At 42.4% G+C, this 23,727-nt stretch overlaps 2 protein-coding genes across 2 annotated transcripts in view; one reads left to right on the top strand and one right to left on the bottom strand.

Moving 5' to 3' along the window:
* The window catches only part of pth1r (parathyroid hormone 1 receptor), a 41,775-nt gene extending 36,892 nt beyond the window's left edge, over positions 1–4,883 (bottom strand). Inside the window, exon 1 of the mRNA XM_062404221.1 lies at positions 3,714–4,883. Within this exon, the coding sequence (XP_062260205.1) occupies positions 3,714–3,782 (69 nt within the window). The 5' untranslated portion in view covers positions 3,783–4,883. The remainder of the gene's footprint in view (positions 1–3,713) is intronic.
* A 12,170-nt stretch (positions 4,884–17,053) lies between these two features.
* On the top strand, positions 17,054–20,004 carry myl13 (myosin, light chain 13). Its single transcript, XM_062404222.1, has 5 exons — positions 17,054–17,229; positions 18,581–18,608; positions 19,008–19,157; positions 19,334–19,507; positions 19,595–20,004. The coding sequence occupies exons 1-5, from the start codon at positions 17,128–17,130 to the stop codon at positions 19,699–19,701; spliced, it is 561 nt and encodes a 186-aa protein (XP_062260206.1). The 5' UTR covers positions 17,054–17,127; the 3' UTR covers positions 19,702–20,004.
* The last annotated feature ends 3,723 nt before the right edge of the window (positions 20,005–23,727 follow it).

The raw sequence follows: 23,727 nt of genomic DNA on the forward strand, positions 1-23,727 counted from the left end.
GACAGAACGATTCTCTGAGAGGAGCAAATTCATCCTGGCAGGCCTTTGTTCTTCCTCTGTCTTAATTGGGCCTGGTCAGAGAGAGAATCTTGAGTAAGGCCACGTCCAACCTGTTTGAACTTCCTGAGTAAATACAGCATGAAATCACAGTTACGTGGGCTGTAGGTAGCACTTTGCTGCAGGCTCTCATAACGTGCTAAATGACAACATCAAAGGTCCAATAGCTGGTGTTCAAACAGATGAAAGATTTTACTCGTTCGTGCAGGAAATCAAGAGATTTACTCTAAAACCTTTTACAAGGAAGAAATTTGCCTTAAACGTACAATATGTAACTTTGACCGCTTAGGGGTCTCTTCATCACCCCCCCTCCAAAAAATGATGATGATGTTGTGAAGCCGCATGTGAACACGGGAGTTGTTGTCTTCACCACCATTGCCAATGGAAATCAACCGGACGTATATACATGTATCATAGGTCTAATCTGGTTATTTTCCAAAGAAGAAATATTACACGTTGTGTCTTTGGATAACTACTTAATTACTTGATGAGATCCTATTAATGCAAAATGACCAGTTACCGGGCTCACACATTATGTCTTACAACAAAAGAGGCAATTATGAACAGGATTTTCCTTTCATGGGACCTATAATTTATTTAAGTGGTGTCATTTGTTTTGCAAGAAGAAATGAATAAGTGTTGTGCGTTAAATGTCAAATCAAGTCCCCCTTTTTTTGGGTCCTTGAAAGATATGTCTCATTATCTTAATTAGCTATCTTTCCTGCCGTGGGGTGTAAAATGTGGGATATTTTACGTTATTATTGTAAGTAGTGGTAATGGTAGTAATTATTGCAAGATTAGCAAAACCTGTTTTTCCAAAATCCTCCATTTGTTATTATTCATTGATTCTTTGAAATTAATTAAATTATTATAATTGCATCATGAGAGACAACAGTGAGAATAATAATCCATAATCCATCACTCAGCCTTACACATGCAGGGGAGAAAATTTGTTAAATGAGTCTGTGTGAAGTATATTAAGAAAGGATCACACTGAAGTCTCTTCAGTTTTACTGTGGAAAGTGGAAACCAAATTTATGGAATGGATTAAAGGAGGCGCTTCCCTTCGTAGTGCTTCAGACAGACATGAAACCAACATTATCATAAGTCATGTTTGGGTTCGAACCAAGGGGGCATGCGGATATGAATTTCATTATTAGAGCCTAATTTAGAAATTCGCAAGCAGCTCATGATTTATTAGTGAGGTGTTATCTGCTGCCCCTAATAACCACAGACAGATTTGAGATTAGATTATTCCGCACTCTAAACTGTGCTGTGAAGTTCCATTGAGAATAAACTGGCAGTAGTGGGTGAAGCTATTCTGAAAGGGGCACACAGTTTGTTCTCTTAACAACATTAACTGTGAAGGCTTATACATCATAAGTGGGTGAGTGACTTGTAAAAGAACAAAACAAGTTCCTGCATGTGTACTTATACGACACATGTTTCTCCTGTTACACGTGTTTAGATAAAACTTCGGACTCAGATACTAACTCTGTGTTTTCAAATTGATTTATCACGTCAATGGAAATCAAATGGGAATATATTTAAAGGTGTTTTGACACTTATGTAACACTAATGTAAGATTGGGATTATTCTGGAAGATACTAATCAAATTGATGCTTAAAAATATTGATTTATCTACGAAGAACCAAGAGCCAAGCCACCATTTTGCTTTAAAAGAAAAAAAACAAGCTCTGGGCTTAAGGTTGTCAGCAAGAGTTATTTTCCTCATCTAGTCACAAACTAGTCAAAACTGCCTCGTGCACGACAGAACATGACAGTCGTCACAGTCGGATTTTGTCCTGAGCCGACGCGGTGCTTAACTGGGCCAAGCAGATGCAAACACACAGCTCCTCCGGTGAGGATGCAGACACATGCAAGGCGTCACCCCGGAAAAAAAAAACACGGTCATGAGGTACAAATTAAATGCTCAGTGAGGTTCCTGAGAGCAGCGCTTCCGCTTAACAAATGTAATAACTGACAGAGAGAGACAGCCAGTCACAGTGAACAAAGGCTGCATGAGGAAGAGCCTTGTCTGTGAGCTGTCACTGCAGCATGCCTGCCGAGGTGTCAAACACAACGGAGAGAATCCTTGTCTCCTCAAGCATCTTCCAATTCCCTTCAGATAATGAGGCAGGATAACAAGAGCAGGGAGCCGACCAATTCATGGTGTCGCGCTGGCTAAGGACAGCGTGAGTCGCCTGCTGCGCCTCTGGAAAAGTGGCTCAACCCTGTAGTTTGACAAGTGAGTATCTCAATTTGAGATGCTGAGTATTCTTTCTTTAGCGAGAGAGACAGACTTTCCACTCTTAGCTGTGGCTTTCGGTGAAATCGGCGGCCCTTCTGGTCACAGTCTGGAAAAAGTAAAAAAAAAATCACTTTTTTGTGGACAGGAAGACTAAGCAAACACCAAACTTAAAAAACGGGTAAACAGCGTCCACAGACAGAGCCTTTTAACGGCTGAATGTTGAATCAGCTATAAATACGCCCGCTATGTTATAATTGTTTTCCTCTGCCATCTAAACCAATGAGCCTCGAGGTCCACTGCGGTACAGTGACGGACCACATCACTGGGAAAACGCACTGTACCTCAGAGCCTGGGCGAACTGCCTGTTGAATGCAGAACAGCGTCAGCCAAAACACACAGAACCCAGTTGGTGTGCTGCTCCGCCTGCGGCACAATGCTAGCGTGTGTGCTTTCTGGTAACAGCTATGGCAATATTTGAGAATGTAATTGTAAATCACAATGTCGGGGGGGCAAATGTAAATCATTACAGCTGTGAAGTGTGTGTGTGGGGTTGGGGGGGGGGGGGTGGGGGGGGATGAAAACGGTTCAGGTGCTGCTGGAGTTATGAATGAAATATTTACTCCCAGTCTGACTGCACGTAAAGTGCCTTCTGTTCGGGAAGCAGTTCATGCATGGGAGCTGTGAAACAATCCGTAGTAAATACAACGTGCTGCCTAGGACAGGAACTGGGTTGCAGGCGCTGATTCACACAAACCGGGCATTGTATTGTAACTCTGGGAAGATGCATTCAATGGGACCAGAGTGGGAATCGCTAACAAACCCCAGCTCGATGTTATGGAACCTCTTGGGAACCCGTTCAGTCCAGTAACGACACTGTCGATATGTGAGTCAATACACAACCTTGTCTCCTGCAATTACAAAGCTCACACAAATACGAACTGTTTGCAATTCAGATGACGTCCACCGGCAACACAGACAATTCCAGAAGAGGTGTGACACGCAGACAGCAATCATAAACACAATATGAGGAGTGGAGGTGATGTGAGAGCGAAGCTTGAGGTTTCCACCCTTCTGCTCCTCTTGTCTTTTATGTTGCTTTTGACTTTTAGACATTAAGGGAACCCAATGATCTTTACAAAACCCAATCCAGACAACCAAGATCATATTGGATAGCTCCGATGAGCATATGTTGTATGAATCAATAGATACAAGTAAATATTTGCAGGTTTTATCTGATTAAGTATCCTGGTGTTAGTGTTGTCCTCAGCATTGATGCACAAACAGTCCCATGAACTCCTGTCAATAAATCTTTGAACCTGCAGATTCCATGTAACATATTGATTTTTACGCACACAAACACACACACACAAAAACTGATTGCTTGTTTAAAAAAAAAAGGACTTACCAGACATAAACTGCTGAGGAGGGAGATGAGCAGAAAGTCCAGATTGCGGAGGAGTCCAGCGGATCCCATCCCTGACCCTGAGGCGGCTCGACCCCGCGGGGGGCTCGAACGGACGCTGGTGATGCTCAGACGAGACGACTCTAATTTCTCTGGTTCTCCTGGAGCTCGAGACAGCTGAGGTTCTTCACTCCATCTGGCCGCACGACGCTTATGGCGGCTTGTGAAACCATAACTCTGTAATCGCCTCTCTCTGCCCCTCGCTTTAATTTCCTATAATCTACTATACGCTCGGCTTGGGCGCTGCGACGCTCACTTTATTTCTCTGCATCTGTCTCTATTTTTTTTTTTTTTTTCTTTTTTCCTCTTCTGAAATTACATCCACATGTCAGAACTATTTATGTCGCTCTCGCTCTGCGGTGGGAAGTTCAAATGAGTCTTTGTAGGGGAAGAAACCAACGCTGTATTTTTAGGTCTTTTAAATTTCCCCTCAGACTAACTTAAACACTTCAGCATGGAGCCGTGCGCCCTTGTGCCTGATTCCAGTCCTCTCCTCCCAGAAAGCGTTAGATCGGCTATTTGGGACAGAAATAAACCCGGGATGTGTCACTCCATCACCGGTCTGCTGCTGAATTCTACCCAATTTGATTCCCTGTGACTCATGTCAGCATCTACCGGGACTCGTGCTGGAGGCAGTCGGGCAGCAGGGTCTCAGACAGGGTTTACTTTCAGCATGTGGCAGTAAATAACAATATTGTGACAGAGCAGAGAGGCTATTATTCACTTCTCAAAGATTTGTGAACAAACTCAGTCGTTCGCACTGTGCGACGCTGCAAATCACTTTACGCCGCTCTTTCTGGCACACTGTCCCACGCGTTCCCCTTTTACGCACGTCGCTCTCTGAAAAACCATCACGCGTATAAAAGTGCCATTTATGTAATTTTGCCGAAATTCTATCGCGGCGCTCACGCAGCTATACAGAATGTATGAAAACTCCCCCGAACGGGCTCAGTTTTCCTCTGAGAGGAGAGAAGAAACGCCAACTCGGCTTCAAGAATCTCTACTTACTATGGAGACAGCCTGACGGAGCGATAACTGTGTTTCCGCGCGGAGCCAAGAGGCGAGAAGAAGTAGAAGTTTGTCGCGTGAGGAAGCGTCTCCAGATGTGGCAGGCTGCAGGTCGCGTTCACTAGTGAGTATGTGGATGGAAAAGAGGAGGGGGTGGGGGGGGGGGGTTGGGGGGTGAGAGGAGGCAGGTATAGGGTGGAGCGTAGAGGGCTCTCATTGGTGCGCGCTCTCTTACGTTGGAATAAACCACGACTCCGAAATGACATATTTTCTCACCCTTCAAACAAACTCTACATTCAACAGATCGCGGGGCCTTCGCCAAACCACTTTTTCCCCCTGCAGTTGCTCAAAAGTAGCATCCAGCGTGATTGGATTACCGAATGCAGAGGATGTTCTTTTAATAAAATTCTATTTGCTTCACTTTACATTTGTTGTTTAAAAGACATATGGAAATTAAACACTGGGTAATTTGGCCCACAGAGATGAATTAAGCATGCAGGGGAAAACATTTTAACAAGGGTTTGCTGAGGTGTGTCCTGGTTTCCTGACACTTCTGATCCTTACCTGTGTTTTGACTGTTGTATGAATAATAATACTACTACTACTAATAATAATAATAATAATAATAATAATTATAATAATAATAATAATAATATGATCTACTTTAATTTTCCAAAATAAATCCTCTTTTCTGCTAATGTCATCATAACAATAGCCTTCCTAAAGATAGATACATATTTTTGGGGGGGTTTGAAAGGAGTTGTTTATAAAAAGTTCAGTCAACATCATCAGATCTCTTTCTTTTAAAATATGAAGTGTTCGTAAAGTGTGATAAATGGGACAATGAAAAACATAAATTTTTAGGTTATCACCAACTGTGTTCATTCATTCAGATCACTCTCCTTTTCAGGAGCCTTTCTCTGCTGGCCAGTAGCTCTGACGTCCTCTCATCTATGGTGTGAAGATGTGTTGTGTGATGTGTTTTATCAAAAGAGAACAGGTTTTAATGAGTCATGCTGGCTATGATCCCACTTCTAAAATACACAGCACGTCACCGGTGCTGCTCTTTCTGGCAGCTACTCCAACAGCTAAGAACACAATACAATACCAGGCTTTTTGTCTCTGTGTGGCCTCAGTAGAGAACGAGCACTTAACCGCGGCACTATGAGTGTAGTGGGCTATTAAACCAAGCAGGGACGCAGCTTTTACAGCAGAACAATGTGTAACTCAGGACTCACCTCACAGGCTCTGCTGTTAATGCTGCTCACAAGCTTTCACTGCTGTAATGTAATGATGGACTTCTGATGTGCACTAAGGCAACATATGAATTATCCAAAGGACACAAGCATCTTCCAGCTTCTAAGTCATTTCACAGCCATATGTTAGTGCCATGCAGAGAGCGGAGACTTGGAACTAAAGCGACTCCTTTAAAGTGTCATTTATTCTCATGTGGAATGTCATGTTGTGATGCGAGGATCGCACCACGATATATCACAATATGACATTTTAACTTTGTTTATACCCTTTGTACCCTAGAAAACAAGATATTTTTACTGATGTAGAGCACTTTTTTACACCTCTACCAACAAGGTTATGTTTTCATTGCCTTTTTATCTGTTACTCTTTTTGCAGGATTACACAATTTTCTTGAACACCGGTGGAAGGCTGAAGAGTGGGCTGAGGATTCATTTAAAGTGGTGGATGCAGGAAATTGTGTCACCTTGCCTTAACATTTTGAGTTTTTCACAAAAAAATGTTGAAAGAAAGCATAAATCTTTATACAACGCTAATATCTATGAACCCGGTGAAATTGCAGGACGTTTGCAGAAAAGGTCTTCCATGGTTTATGTATCTGATCTCAGCACATGTACATGCAATGTGGTGATGACGTGGCCAATTAGCTGGATCGTAGGTGTGTGCTCTCCGGGCGCCCTTCTGTTGGTGAATCATTCTTATACAGTGCCCTTTCTGAAACCTGCAGATTTTAAATGGGCTGTTAGCTTGGGCTTGTGGTGAAGCTGGTCACAGTTTTCTTTCTGAAACCGTATAAGTGACCTGCAATCGTCGTTCTGCGGCATAAAGATCCGTTCACCTGTTTATTCAAAGTTCAGTGCGCGTTGAACCCTATACTTGAGGATCTGTTGTTGTGAACACGGTGTTGATGTGATTGACAATGTCCCTGACGTTCACGTGTCCAAGCTGCAGCTGGTACAGAGCGCTGGTCGCCTGTTTATCAACAGTCAATGTTCAAATCCCACCAAACTTGATACTGCTTTTCCTAAACGGTTATAATAAACAGTTCTCAAGATACGTGAGTCACATACGGACATTAGTCTGGGATTAGTAGATCCTTTGATACATAAATATTCAAACATAAATAATGTGAAGACAGTGTGAAAACAACATTAAGAACTCCACGATAGTTCGACCATGAAGGTTTCTTCTCGAACAATCGTCACTTTGCTTCTTTCCTGGAGACGCCAACAGCAGCTCCCGGTTTCAGCCTCCGCACAGTCTGCTCAGGGAATCCTTTTTTTTAAATCATTGTTATTCAGTTCAACACAAATCCCACAAACACACCAAAAACCAACAATGTGTTAGTTTTTCTCCCAGTGACGTCTGAACATCGCCCAACTCCCTGTGGTGCTCAGCCCCCATCCCATTACTGGAGACATAAATCTCTGAAAATGGGCTATGAGTGTAATTCAGCAAGTTTATGGAAAAGAAAAAGGATAAATTATTTTCTAAATCAGGCCTCTGAAGTATATAATAATAAAATAAGAGTTGGGAATTATGTTTTTGAGATAGACTCCACTAAACTAAAGATAATCAATATGTATATATATCCTGAGAATCATTGTAGTGTTGTTCGATAACTTACATTCGGAATTGTAAAAAAATTTAGAAATCGCTTATTTTGGAGCATTCACTCTCTCTCAGTCTGTTTAGCTGTTATTTCAAGGCAGAAACAAAGAGGAAATATGATGATTTTATCTACTTTAATAATACATAAGAAACCTTCAATGCTGGTGTGGCAGCAGCACTTTCCTCCTTGACTCAAAAAATATTGATTTTTTTTTCTTTTTCCACTTCTCTTTTTTCCTTCCTTCTTTCAAAATCTGTGCCCTCGTCTTTTCGAAGTCGCGGTGCCAGTGTCACAACATCCTCGATATTAATGAGTCCCGGCTTCAGTCCAATCATGAGCCGGCTATTCCTGGAGCGAGAGATAATGAACAATATGAAAGCTGTCATCCGGTGATGTGTTCGTGCATTTGCTCATTTGCCGTATAGAAAAATAGCACCCTGCCGGGTCTCAACAGGAAACTCCAAATACTGTAAACTTCAAAAGATTAACCGGGGGGATGACTGTGTGCACGGCATATGCTTAATCTCCACTCCATTTCTAATCTGTCAGGGTTTTCCTCTCTCTCTCTGAAAAAACGGAGGAAAGTAAATCAGGACAAGCTTTTCTTTTTCAGGCGTTTTTCTCTGAATAGTTAAATTCAAATGAACCTTTACTGCCACTATCCCTGGTTATGGCATTCATCCCTGTAGGGGAAACATTTTGTACGGTGGCAGAATGATTCACCGTCATTTCTCACCTCGTGACCGCGTTCTGCAGCCTCCACTAGAAGATTCTTTACAGAAACACGTCTGGTCCTTAACACAAATCTGGAATGATTGATATCCACCGGCTGCGAGGTGCCTGAACTGCTTGTCGAATGTCATCTATGCCGTGTGAGAGCTCACCAGCATAAGAACGAACCGTCAGCATGTTCAGGGGTCACTTAGGAGTCGCTCGGTAGCAGACAAGTCAACGGACTGGGTTTCTCCGAAGATCCTGATGCCACAGCGGCATCAACTTACTCATTAAATCAGTTTGTTGATGCTTTCTTTGTTCACATCAGTTGAATGATAGTAGTCTAATGTTGGTGTCTATGGGAAAGCGGTTAAGGAAGAGAGCTTCACAGGGTGCAGGTTCACTTCCCCTCGATACTTGGAGAGAAATGTAAAGAACATATAGCCCAGTGGAGTGGCTGAGCTTGTGTGTATGATTTTATCACCTCTGCTGAAAAGGAGCTTATATATTCATCTGCATTCGTTTGATGGCTGAAAGCAAGACACGCGTAAATGACTAAATGGATTCCAATGGAACCTGGTGGGAGGATGTGATATAGTGGTTTTTCAGTGAATAATTCATGGACCTTGATCAGGAATCTTTAGGGGATGTGTTGATTTAAAGGGAATGTTTGCCCTTGGCCGAGGTATGCTCCCTGCAAAGGGGCCACTCTGGTTTATTTAAAAAATCTGATAATTTTTGTAATTTAGAGGATACACTTGCTTTAGCTTGACACATAAACTGAAAAGCATCACCGTATCCTATCTATTCACAAGAATCCAAGAATGGGCGACAGTGAAACACTATATATGTTTGGCGCATTCCTTGAAAGTCTGTAAAAACCCACAAGAAAATTCAAAGCACATGTATGTTCTTGACACATGATGGTTCACATGTGTGACCATTTTCTGGTCAGTTCTGTGCTATACTTATGGTTTCATGTAGCGCACAGCACATTACCTCAGATGTCACGATTTCCATTTATACTTTTAGTTTTATCTCTTCCACGTGAACACGTTTTCATGTTTCCACCCACGTTCACCTCTTCGGCTGGCCCTGTCAAATACATGCATACATGAAAGCTTCACATCCCATCACCACCACCATCACCAACTCCTTGGGAAAAAAACAAGTGGGAATAGAATTGCAAACACTTCTTCTCCTGCTGTGCGTCACTTTTAATCATTTCCATTTACTGTATGACTACATCACACACACACACAAACAATCCTACCAGTGCTCTTCCTCTGTCTCAGAACAAGGGCTGAATTCCCCCAACAGGAAGCTCCTTCCAGCTGGATCGTGGTCAGCTCATCTTCTCTGAGGCGACATGTTTTGACAGCCCAACCACTCAGGTCCCCCGAAGGTATAACCCCAGGAATACAGTGAAGGGACACATCCAGTCAAATAAACTACGAGGGTGACTCCCAGAACACGCGTCAAACATGGACTCGGCTGAGGTGGAGGTCCTCATGATCCCAAATCCATGCTTCCACCTTGATGCCTTCAGCCATTGAGGCCACTTCATTCAAACACATGGCTCCGACAGATACGGCAGCTTGAAGCCGAACTAATGACTTTTACTCTCCTGCACATCACAAGGGTTTGAAAAACATCACATGTAAGTGTGAGCTAGAAAAAGGCTTTAAACACGTAGAGAGGGTTTTCCAGTCCACAATGTTTAATACTGTCAACTGATATAACCAACGTTTTTGCCATGAGGAAAACCCCTCCCGACCAAAAAGACAAGTTCGAGTCTCAAAACAAACTCACTGAGTCCATGTTATGGCTGCTGCAGGGATTTGATAGAGTAACATAATTTTTCTCATCAGATGGCTTCTCCATTTTTTTCATAGTTGAATACGCTCAAATTAAAACAAAATTGATTCAGAACAAAATGGGGAATTTCAGTATCAGTGCAATACAGACCAGAGACCTAGTGAACTGACACATTCCAAATCATAGGAAACGTCTATAATCATTACATCACCAGCAGAATAATCACATTCCACGGCTCAGACAAACCGGAAGAGAACATGACGCTATAGTGAAAAAAATACATGGTTTACATTAGAAGCTTTAACATCCTCACAGTTAAACTTGGCACCATCGCCCTGAACATATAGATCTGTGTAGAAAACAAACACAATGGACAGAGCAGAGGATCAATGACCAATCACAGCGCTGGGGCCTGAAGTGAAGATTAACATTGATGCGGTCTCTGCCCTGTGCACTGAGATCACAACCCAGGAAGCATTTTTAAAAAATAAACCAGCACTTGTCCCTGACAGGTCGCTGCACAGTGGAAATTGGAGTGACTCAGCAGTTTGCAGTGTGGCCTCGCAGCAAGGACATCTAAGGCGCGGTGACCACTGTTCGCTGGAGGATGGCTGCTGACCGAAATCCCAGTAAGAAAATGAGACTCCATGAGGATCAATACGTATAATGAACATCCATAAGTCCTTGTTTTTCTTCTCCACTCAATAAAGAAGTAAGCTCTGCGGCAGGGGAAAGGCAGATTATAAGAGAGGCGAGGGAGGATGGGGTTATAATGAAATGAACACGATAAGTCATCTATACCTATGATACTTTAATCCAAGGTTGTTCCAGAGCAACAAATCATTCCATTCCTCTGTGTAAATACTTGATTAACAGAAGTAAAAACAATCACGGTGAAACGATGGAATAGAGGAAAACAGTAGAGGACGAGTGGCAGTGTTCACTTCCAGCAAGTTGCACTGTGACCAAAAGAGGGCGCTGTTGCTCAGCTGCCGGGTTTGCTGCTGCTGTTTGACGGCACAGAAGTTGTCAGCTTATGAATCGGGGGCCTGTGGGCTGACATCCTGCCCTTGAATAAATAATACTTCCTCCTCAGTTCGTCTAATCTTTGATGCACCAACTTTCTGTCTGAGGATAGCGGCTGATGTTAGAGCTGGTTAATTGCTTGTGAAAGAATGGAACCAGGAATCGTTAAATCTGGGACGTTAAAGTTCAAACTGCATGTTGGACCCTGGCGGAGCACGCACGCTCACAAACACCCACATAAACATGAGGAGCATTGATGTGGTTTATTAAGGCTAAAATGTCTGTTACAGAAATCCTGCTGTGATTCCCCCAAAAGGCAGCGTTTATATATTATCTTTGCTAAATAAGAATTTCTGCCAAACAACATGGCTGCACAGTCTATGTTGGAGTACCGCCCGTGCAGATTGGCACCATCACCACATCTCCATGCTGGACTGGAAACCACATCGGGTCCTACTTGGACACGGGACAGTTTAATTACACGCCTGCTGCCTTCACTGACTGCGTTGTGGATTTGATAATGAACACGTCACAGCTACCAGGAATCCAGCTGGTGTAATAACCGCCTTATTGGTATTAGCATTGGCATGGTCACGCTGCATCCTGAGTGCTGGTAAACGACAGCGGGGCAGTGTCGCCACAGCTCCACAGAGAGGTAACACAGAGCCATCGGGGAGTTCCAGTGTGTTGATGCAGTCACACAGCGCTGCGTTCACTCGATACCGCTGTTTAAAGCAATCTGAATGTAAATAAAAGGCTTGAGCCAAGACTGGAACCCGCAGCCTCCTCTGATTGACAGACGGGGTTTTAAACAGGTGGCAACATTAGACCAAACCCGTTTCCAAGAGCCTAATAGTTGCTTAAGGTCCGATTTTTTAGTTTTCATGTTTTCTTTTCCTGTGTAACAGGCCGGTGTATTTAAACAGTGATCAAGTGGGAAACAGACAAAATGCTTGGTTTGAATCTGAATGTATGTCAGTAAAAATAAATTGACATTCTGTAAATAAAACCATTCCAAGATATCAAATTCATGATATTATTGTTATTGGCTTGCAAAGCTAATTTATGTTGCTCAAATGGCTCTGTTTACATCTACAAGGATTAACGCTTATAAAGTGTGACAGTGAATTCTAATAATACAAATTAGCCAGGAGTATTTTTTTCTTTAAACCAACAGTTGGAAGTTTACGAACTTGGCCGAGGAGGTTATGTTTTCAGCCCGGGTCCGTTTGATTGTGAACAACATTACACAGAAAAAACTGGACGGATTGCTACACAAATTTCGGGAAAGATGTGAAATAAGTCAGTGATGAAGCCATTCAATTTTGGTGCAAATCCTTAGTGGATCGAGGAATCAATTTTGCTTTCTATCATTGTGAGATTACATCTTTTATATTTTCACTCTTTTCCCAGGGAGTGATTCATGGATCTATCTCAGTTACATTTAGGCAACTGATGGAAAGTATTGTGTGTGATGTTATCCAGTTACGTATCATGTAATGTAAAATGTCCCCAAATGCACATTCATGAGCACCTAATTTTACAAACATGCTGTTACAGAAAACTTGCAATTTACCCTCCATTGAATTCCACATGCACAAAAAAGGGCTGGTAATAAACAGCTCGCAGTTTTGACATGAATAATGCAAACACCCGAGCTGACTCACACTTCATGATTACTTTGATGTTTTATCTCAACTATTGTCTGAAGAGATTTTTGTATTCTTGTTGCAGAGATTTCCTTTTCATTCCGGGCCTTTTCTCCTTTTTCATCGGCAACCAGCTCCAAGATCTGAAAATAGGATTCTCCTCATCCTCCCTAACTGGATTTCACACTCAGCCCCTTTTGTGTGACATACAGCCGGGGTGAGAGATATTGCCTCATAATCGATCTGCATGGTAGTGAAAGTCCGGACACATTATTAAGCATTTCCCCTGTATTGGTATTTTGTGTCATTTCCGCTGAAGATTTGTTTCTATATTGCTTGTGTGACATCTGTCATTGCAATACAATTTTTTTTTGGTTCGGTGCTAATTATATAACAGCCCTTTCTGTTATCCAGGCTTTTAAGGCACCGCAAAAAGAGAAAAGGCTTCAGCTGCTCTGAAGGTCGTCTGATGGGTCCAAGTAATAATTGGCATTGTCCGCTGACTGGAGCCCTTCCAAGGTACATACCAGTCAGACAACAGAGCGCCACCAAAATAGCAAACCACACAGGTCTTGCATGTTTTAGGGAGCCTGACTGTATGAGGTTAGCCATGTCGTGAACTGTTGCTGCAGCCTGTCAACGGCAATCACCTGGTGGGATCTGAAAGAGGAGGGAGCGTTGGCTCTGAGCTATGCAGGGCCCAATCCATTTATACTCAGACTGACATATGCTGTTTCTGTCTGTGTCTCTCTGTGGGTTGGCCAGCCAGACACTGACAACCTAAATCATGCTCTGTTTGAAAATAACGAGGAACAAATGACTTATTATTCATCCAGCTTGCACTAATCTCATGATTATTTTATGCTTCGACATGCCCTCTTCTCCCCACTGCAGTCCAGGTCGTGGTGAGAGAGGGCAGCCGGGCGAGCCTCATTCTCTTTTTCTGTGTGTGTTTCTGCTAATGTTTTTTTTTAAAAGATCAGGGTCCCTTGATGTTTAATTAAGGTTTCGGTGTCTTTTCATGCATCAGGGGACAATATCAACCTGGACTTACTTCAAACAGTTTGCATACAAAACAAATTCAAAACTCCAGCTTGACCCGACAGTTCCCTTGTGACACCACATTTAAATTCACTAGATCGGGATTTTCTCTGCAACGAATTGCACTAATAAGTAAGCATCAGTCAAAATGTCTGAAATCCCGGATCTGGATCTGGATCAAAATCTAGTCATGCATGACCCCTCCAATTTAAATGGAGAAGCGATTGAGAAGTTCTTTTGCAAACCATCTAACAAGCAAACACAAAAAGCACAAATGAAAACATAATGTTCTAAGTGGATGTATATATCAGAGTTACGTCAAAACCACTGATAACTTTCAGAATCTCCCGTCTCAGCTACACATTGGTACTAATTAAAGACTCACTGTGTTTTGTGGTTTAAGGAGAATTTAAGGACAAAATAATCTGGATTTTTATTCTGCTCCGCACCAAATTGTACACACTCATAAATACCCATCTCCGAAAATGAGTCTGATTATTATTCATCAATATCCGAGAATTATTCCCACAGAAAATTACTAAAAATCTGGCAATGCTAATACAAGTGAGAACATATTCTTGAATCTGCTACTTTATCCTGATCCCAACCAAAATTGAATGGATTCTTTATTGGCAGATCTTCCATCTTTCCCTTAAGTTCTGTCAAAATCCATGGATTTGTTTTTGTGTAATCTTGTTCACAAACAAACAAACATAATCTCCTTGGTGGAGATATCGATCATCAACTTTGGTCCAAAGCTTGTATTGTTCCTGAGATCATTCTCCAGGTTATTCTTCAAGGTGGTTAACATGATAGGAGGATTGGATATTTAAATATGAACTTGATCCTGTGAAATCACAACGTTAAGCCTCCTGCGGCTCTTTTCGTTTTCCCAACCTGTCATCGCAGACCAAAGAAGATCTCTCGGCTTGTTCGAGTTTAATGTCGACTTTCAGGTCTTTGTTTTTCATTGTGAACAGGAAACCTTAAAACTCATTTGATCTCCAAAAGATGAGCTGTTAGGTTTAAAAGGGAATGGATGGACATAGGAGGAATGTGAGTTACGCAGCCCGACCAGCCCGGCCAGTGATGATGGAGGCCGTGTTCAGGGCGTGTTCCCTGACGATGGATTTCCCAGAACTCAACATTTGCCGCTGCCGGCTTGCTGGATTGGTCGCCACCTTTGTCACATGATAGTGTGGGAGCTTTAAATACGGGCCTGGAGCGTCAGCTGTCGAGCAATATCTCTCAGTGCAAAGACAAAGGGATTTGATTAAGTCAGTGTGGTTATAGAAAACCCATCTGTAAAGCGAGCGGAAGCAAACGATTTAAGGGGGACATTGACACAAGATGGCAAAATCAACAAATGTGTCACAAAAAGACAAACACAGGACTGAATGGGTATCACTGCTTTGTGAAGGGATGGTTCAAAGTCAAACACTGTTCGGCGTCATCAGTTCTCGAAAGTTGCAGGAGAAGTTGTTCATTTTGTTTTCTTGTTTACCCTTGTTTATTTGTGGATAGGTCATATTTCATGCTGCATCTGTCAAGATGCATAAAATGAAAATAGATCGCAGCAGCAGCGCACAGATCAGAACGTCCTCTTCAATCCACACTCAATGTGCTGTGCCACCCACTCACAAAATAAAAATAACAACAATAACGCAGCACGAGCGAAATTGTGAGCCTCTATCTACAGAAGACATTCGTCACACAGATATTTTTCAGTCCTGCAGGACTGTGACCAAATAAAGAACTCAGTCATCTTAATTAAGGTTATTATCTTTGAGTTCATACCTGGATTTGAAATGAGCTGCTCCACTGTGATGTAAAGAAATGGCAGGTTGAATGAAGGGTTTAGGTATCAGCTAGTATGCAAATCTATGCAGAGATCATATGACATGTATTTAAAGAATATCAGTTTCACACAGATAGAAATAGAAAATGTTCTTTTCTTTGAAATCTCTTCCTCTTGCACAATGATGGAAATCCTCAAAACCATAAAAGTCAATAATCTTGTGTTTTGACGTTTACATGGGGGGACAGGGGACAAATAAAGTGTTTCTGAATTTGAATTTGAATAACATACAGCAGCAATACAATACTGTTATTTTCAAAATGCAATGGTATTGAATTGGTACTCAGTATCTGCAGATTCAAAAATTATATCAGAATTGGGAAGGGAACAAATGTTATCAGAACATATATAGAAAATACACAATGATGTTTTTTTTTGTAGAGCAGAACCTCAGTTGGAGCAGTTCCACAGTAGAATCTGTGTGGTTTATAAAGTGAGATTTTTCAAGTATGTTTACAGGTGACCGTGTTCATGATGAGTGACAAATCTTATTGGAAGAGTAAGTTAATTTAATTCTAAATTAGTTTTTATCCCAAATCAAATCATCTGTGAAATCTGCTCCTCTCTAAATCAATTTGCAGATGACAAGAATGTTTGTTCGAGTTACTTACACCCCTGTGAGCTTAACTCCTTGACAAAGTAAACACCAAAGGACCTCACCCTGCCTGTCGCTCCGTCTGTCTCCCTTCAGGCGCGAGGATGGCAGCTTCACAAAGTGCGTCTTAGTGTCGACCCCGTTCAATTTCTCCACTTTCCTGTTTGCTTTGAAGGGAAAGGATCACTCAGGTCTAACCACACTCACCATCCGAGATCAGACGGGAAACGACATTCTGCGAATCCTATTCTGGGCTGGATTGGATTTGAATGCCCCTACTGATCAGACCGGATAAATGGTCATCGGAAGGATTTGTCGCAGCGACTAATTCCCTCTCATTGGTCGCCAATTTTGAATAATAATCAAGGATAATTGCTGGCTAATGCGGTTCATCATGCAGCATTGTGACATTGTAATCTAAACAAACTTCACCCGCTCCTCTTGTCCTGCAATTACCAGCCACCACAATTGACTCGACAAGGTCATCAGTCCGAGATAAGGGGGGGGGGGCATCAGGCACCAGGAGTTGGCGTTTCAGCTGATACAGTTTTCCATCATCGATGATGTACACACACACAACAACCATTGTCTTAAATAGAAGCACAAAGCCATATCCTTTTATAGCCCTCCCACTATTGTTGGCAGTCTGCTTCGGCGTTGACGGAGGTGGGGGGGGTGACCCCTGCGGACAGTGGATAAATGGACCTCATCTCCTCCAACTGCAGTGTGTTGGATCCCTCTGCCCCGAGTCCTCACCTCCCGTCTCCATAGAGCTCCTCACAATGGCCCCCAAGAAGAAGGAAGAACCTAAACCCGCAGAACCAGTGGCCCCACCGGAGCCTGTGCGCCCCAAGACCCCGGAGTTTGACCCCACGTCAGTGACGGTAAAAAATCTACACAAACAGCAACATTACGCTATGATGAGGAGGCTGTGAACTGAATTTGGATGAAGAAAGTGTTTCAATCTCTTAAATGACCGAGACTGGATATGAAAATGTAGCTTTATGAAGTTTTTCATTAAAATTGTGAAATAGAAAATCATCTTTCTTATATATACACATATATTATTACTAGTAATGATGACATTTCAAAGAAACTGTTTTGAAAGAGCATCAGAGACCCCATGTGACCTAAACTTGGCAGTGCATGCAGAACAGGCCAGTGCAGCCATCGGAGTGGGATTTCTGGCCACTTGCACGATATGAGTCATCATTTTTTTTTAGAAGTAAAGCTTTAAACGTGCATTTAAAATGGAATTGTACAGTTAAGGCAGCTGTGACTTCATGGTGAGCTTCAGATGGAAACTATAGCTGATACCACAAATCATGGAAAGATCTTCTGCTGACTTGGCCCCTTCTCAATGGATGAATGTTTTCCTGGTCGGACGAGCCGCCATGTTACAATGGAGAGCGGTTAAAGCCACAAAATATGATTTTCATTATGTTGAGGCACAGCAGACCACCCGCTACCCTCCTCTGAGGGCGAGGAGGGTGGAAATTGGAGAGGAAGAAAAATACGGATAATTGCATCCATCGCCATCCATCTTCAAGTAGGCTTAGATAAGTGTTTAGATAATATTTTCACATAGCCTCCAGGAGGGAGTGGGGTTTGTTGACATCCAGACATCGTACAGAGACCGAGAGACCGAGGGCACTATCTGATAGGAGTCCAACACAAACACTGACTATAAATAGTCAACCTTTGTCACGGGTGTTGAGAATAATAATCTTTTTTTTTTTTTGCCTAAGAATAACACATGGGCGTGCAGATTGTAAAACCAAACCGACACACTGACACAGAAGCTGGTTGAACTAAAGAAAAACATCTGTATTGTGTTAATCTGACCTTAATACAAAAAAAACATGTTTTAATTAAATCAATTCTAAATCTACATCATGTGGGACTGTGTTATTCATCAGCTTTGTCTTTTTATTTTTTTTATATATTCAACACATGAAATAACCAACACACGATCACCAAGGTTATGAATTACTGACCTCGCCAGTATTTATAACCCCAGAGATCCTTTCATACGTATCGCATCCGAAAATAAACTCGAATGAATCAGACAGCCGCAGTAAGACAGGGGATGTTAGGCCAGAGGTCACCGATACATGTACGCTGTCACTCAAGCTGCTGGCACGAGGAGGTCGGAGAGCTCTGAGACTAACAGTTGCTCTCTGGTGATTTTCAACTCATTTCCTTTCCTCGTGTCGATGCTTTGTCTCTTTTCAGCTGGAGTTCACACCTGAGCAAATTGAGGGTAAGGCCTAAGGTTGTTGTTGTCACCATTTGTGTTGCATGGACTGCATGCTATTCATAGAGGGGATTGTGCGATTGTGCTCTCCATTAGAGTGTGTGTGAGAAATGTTCAACGGCAGCTGATGGTTCAGGGCTACGCTGTTATTTCAAAACAAACGCCCCCATCCAAGTGGCTCCCTTTGACCCGCATGTGTTAATCAGCGTCGAGTCAAACATCTTCAGGTTTGAGTGTTTCTGGCTCCGGCTTTAACGGAGGAGCCTTTTTTAATCTGAGGCTTGTCATTGTGTAGCATCACTACACAGGCAGCATCTTCAAGGCCTCTACTCAAAAAGCTGCTTGCACTCACAACGAGTCGTGGAGAATTCTGGAGAAGTGAACGCCCTTTTTTTGTGTCCCCAGATTTCAAAGATTCTTTCCAGCTGTTTGACAGGACTCCAGCCAACGAGATGAAAATCACTTACGCCCAGTGCGGTGACCTAATTAGGGCTCTGGGCCAGAACCCTACAAACGCAGAGATCATCCACGTCCTGGGGAAACCTAAGCCTGAAGGTTGGTAGCGTGCACCTCACGATACTGAGGGATTCCCCTGTGTGTGTTTTAGATTAGTGTGCGTGCCAAACGTGGGTCCAGCGTGTGTTGAAAGACTCAAATAGATTCAAACACCGGCCTGAGTTATTTTTGACTTCGGTCAAAATCAGCACTTTTCATTATTTTCATTTCCACAGACATGCAGACCAAGATGCTTGACTTTGACCAGTTCCTCTCCATCCACCAGCACATCTGCAAGGCCAAGGACCGTGGAACGTATGAGGACTTTGTGGAGGGTCTGAGGGTGTTCGACAAGGAGGGGAACGGCTCAGTCATGGGAGCTGAGCTCCGGCACGTTCTGGCAACACTGGGTGAGTATTACCACACACAGATGTCTAATATAAATGCTGCTGTTAATGAGAATTCTCACTGAGCTGACTCGTTTTTTCCCCTTTCAGGTGAGAAGATGAGGGAGGACGAGGTGGAGCAGCTAATGCAAAACCAGGAGGATCCGAATGGATGCATCAATTATGAAGCTTTTGTGAAATACATCATGGCATCTTAAAAAGGGTCCATGTGTGTCAGCCTTGTTGTCACTGTGGTGCTACATCACCCTGCCTCATGAAATCTATATGTGTGAGTAATGAGTAGTGTGTCCTTCAATGAGAATATAAACACTGGATTATAATTCAGGTTTGTGTAAATCCTATCATGTATATTTCTCATTTCCATGCTTCTACATTACATCTACAACTCATCAATATATCTATTTCCTACTATAAATTTAGAATTGTGTTGATGTGGTGCACAGACTTCACACTGCCCCTGGTCGCACTGCAGATCCTCATCAATAAATAAACACATTTGATGGAGTTGTCTCTTTGGAAATAATCCTCCTTTGCTGGAGTTAGAGTTATGCAATTAGAAAGAAGGCAGCTTCCCTGTCAGGGGACCCCAGGGAAAACCCCGAACATGGTGGAGAGACAACAGATCTCATAAGTCCTCGGAATGCTGCAGGCACCCCAGAGGAGCTGGAGGATGTTGCTGAGGAGAGAGACGTCTGTGCTGCCTTGTTTAACCTGCCAGCTGGTTTGATAGATGGATTAAAAGAGGGAACAAGGAGAGAAAACAAGTTTTCCTTGTTTTGATTCCTGCTTTTAATTTAGGACCAAACTGAATCACAAACATTATTATAAATCAGACGTATATAATTATATTAAATATAGATTTAAATATAGATTTATTTTTGTCTTTACTCTATAGTCTGGGCTAATTGCAGAGGAAGTCGCACCGTGTACAGATTGTTGAGGCCTATGAGGCTAAGTAAGATTATATTCTTATAATAATAACAAAATGTGTTTCGAAAAATGTATTACATTACAAAATAATAAGTACCTCTTGCTATACATGCACAAATGCAAACCTATTTAAGTGTCTTCAATTAAGAAGATACACATATGAATTAACTGTTATTAATCTGTTGTTACCTAAAATTGTTGGAAATACATGAAAACGTTGTTCAACACAGCTTGTGAAAAAAGCTTGTTTGTCATTTTTAACATAAATATAATATATCCAATTAACGATTGCATTGCCACTATTGTAGGATCATTACAATATAATAATTAAAAACCTAAATCAAAGGGGGAAAAATAACAAAAAATATTTACTATAGGGATCCCTCAATGGATATGGAAATATGAAAAAAAGAATTGTATTACTGTTTATTGGCCACTAGATGACGCTGTCCCTTAAGTTATTGTTGAGTATGCAAGGAGTAAAACCTTAAAGTCAATCCAGTGCAGATCAACTGGACTCATGTGTTCTCTGCTCTTGGTTCTGGTTCACAGCCGAGCCGCAGAGTTCTGAACAAGCTGGTGTCATCTGCCATGGTGGTGGATTTACACCATTTATATATCAGTGTATTTGCCAAGAACAGCCCGGCAGCTTTTACCAGCACCAACAAACATCAGCAGGTTCCTGTTGCCTGAGCTGACAGTTTTCAAGCTGGAGCGCAAAGTGGTTTGCTAGAGGCTGAAGATAAATGACCACTTGTGTTGCTCACATTTATTTTCCCTTCAAGCAGAGTTAGGATTCTGTGAAATCATCTTTTTTCCACCGACGGTACCAAGTGCAATGTAGAAACCATTCAGTCAAATTTACATATTTCAAATGTCTTCTTAATTTAGCATACTCTTACAACTATGATGCACATTCAGTATGTTTGGAAACAGTGTTTTCAGCTGCACAGCAGGAGTTGATGCTGGTTGACCCTGCCAGCTTGTTAGGAGGTCATTTGGAAACACATTCAGCCCTGCAATTTTAAACTTACCACTAATGTAACCTTTACCTTCAGCACAAATAGCTTCTTCACAAAACCTCTCCCTCACTGGCCTCCGTCGCACCACGTGATCTCCCGCAGTCAGCTCTCCACTTCCAGCCCGAGCGTCAGGCTATATATTTATAGCCATTATTTGTGCAAAGCCAATTTTCCGCTGGACGTCCAGTGAGAAAGGCAACCGTTTTATGGTTGCTTGGATATTTTGACTCGACCGCAGAGCTTGGGTAATTCAGTAAACCGACTGCATCGTAATGAAATCATTTTCCTTAATGTGATTCCAGGTAAAGAGTGACGCCGATCCTGCGAAAGTGCACTTTAATCGTACGAAGCCACAATTCCCAAGGGTTCGTGCTTATAGGAAATATGTTTGTGAAATGAAATATTCTCCTTTCAAATTATATGCTTTGGCCGGACTGATTTGAATAATGTCCAATGTTCCCTTTGCATATTTATTGGACCTTCAGGAGGATTCAGCTGAAGAGAATAACTCCTCAGCTTCGGGGGCCACAGGCATAAACTAAACCAAATGCAGTCCACCATACTTCCATTAGGAGAAACTGTTTAACTATTTCTCTTGTTAGTGGGTGGCAGAGCCATAACGCTAATAAGTAACCAATGTGATCATGTTTCTCATTGGGAACCAGGATATAATCAATATACTAAACTTAAAAATGTTTCCTCTGCTTTCACTGTAGTTTCTAATTTGCTCTCCAGGAAAAATGACCAATTACTGCTGTTCAGTCCTGCAGTTCATTACCTGTCCTTAAAAGAGGAGACTTCCCAACTTTCAATCCTTAGGCCAGGCCTGTGGTTGAGCCTACATTACCCAGAATGCAACCAAAAGGGGTTTCATCATTGTCTGGTAAGAAATGTCGATGGTGGACACGGAGGAAACCTGGACTGAAGCTCTCATCTTTTCCAACATAAGGGCTTTGGATTGGTTTATGTGACAAGACAAACTTCCTCAGGAGCCACAATAAAATAAACTATTATTGGGCATCATCGTTTTACAGATTGGGAAGTATTCCCATTCATAAATAAAAGATTTTTACCTTGTCTGCATTTGTTCCTTTGTTAAGTAGCCGGATACACAAAAAGTGGCGGGACCTGACTCCAGGAGGAACTTGTTGAGCTTCAGTGTGGACCTCGATCAGTGGGCGGAAAGTTGTTTGTCCTTTTTTTTGATTTCTCAGAGAATAATTCATGCCTCTTTATTTGAATTTTTTAGATTTAGGTGTAGAATTTGCTGCAGATCCTATTAGAAATCCAGATCTATAGAATTTGAATGTGGTGGAGATATGAACTGTACCGAGAGCCATTCTACTTTAAAGGTATATGATCTGATGAACTCTAGTGGAATCAACAAGGTGATGCCACTCCAATGTGGACGAGATCCTTCATTCTAAAACCAATAAATCCAGATGAATCGACCTCAACATCGCTGTGTTCTTCTATAGGATTCTCTCCAGTGTTAGAGATTTTACATAATAAATGACGAAGCAATGTAAAGACAGTGCTGGTAGCCTCGGGCTGCCATGCCAGCTTTTTATTTTTAGCCGAGGTAATGACTGGTGAAAGGCAGCTCAATATGGACGCACGGGAGCTCAGGGCAAACAATCCTCAAAGAAGTGCAGATGTGCCGCTGGCCTCGGGCCTCGGAGCAGCTCCTCCACTGTCGTGCCTTTCATGCTGTTGTCGACTATCAGAGGCATTAATTGTCACAACAAGCCTTTATTAGGCTGCATCAAAGTCCCGGCTAATTGTTTGGGGATGTATAACTCACAGAGTCCTGGGGGCTCCTGGGGCACAGGCAGTAGTTCTGCTCCACTTCACTCCGGCCCTGAAACTGCCTCTACTTTCATATTACATAACCTTTGGCAGGCGTGTGCGCTCAGGGCATCTTCCCCTCCACAACTACAAACTATATTTACATGTCACAGTGCCAGAGCAGCGGCGGGCGCCTCCTCCCGTCATGAGGATAATTACTTGATTGAGTCATCACACGAGTGCTGCGTTTAAATTCCGCCCAATGCTCGATGATAGCAGGGATGGACGGCCAGTGATTCAGCTGAACAGATCTTATTATTGCAATCTGTGGCAAATGTCAAATAGCGCACGCAGCGTAACTGAGCAGACGTAATGCATCATATAGCGCGTCAACAGTGATCACCGCTGTTTACATGCTCCCCCCCCCCCCCCCCCCCTTCGCGGAAAAGATGAAAGACCTTTGACAGGAAAAAGCCAAAGAGC

Source organism: Platichthys flesus, chromosome 14 (genome assembly GCF_949316205.1).
Source record: "Platichthys flesus chromosome 14, fPlaFle2.1, whole genome shotgun sequence".
Lineage (NCBI taxonomy): Eukaryota > Metazoa > Chordata > Actinopteri > Pleuronectiformes > Pleuronectidae > Platichthys > Platichthys flesus.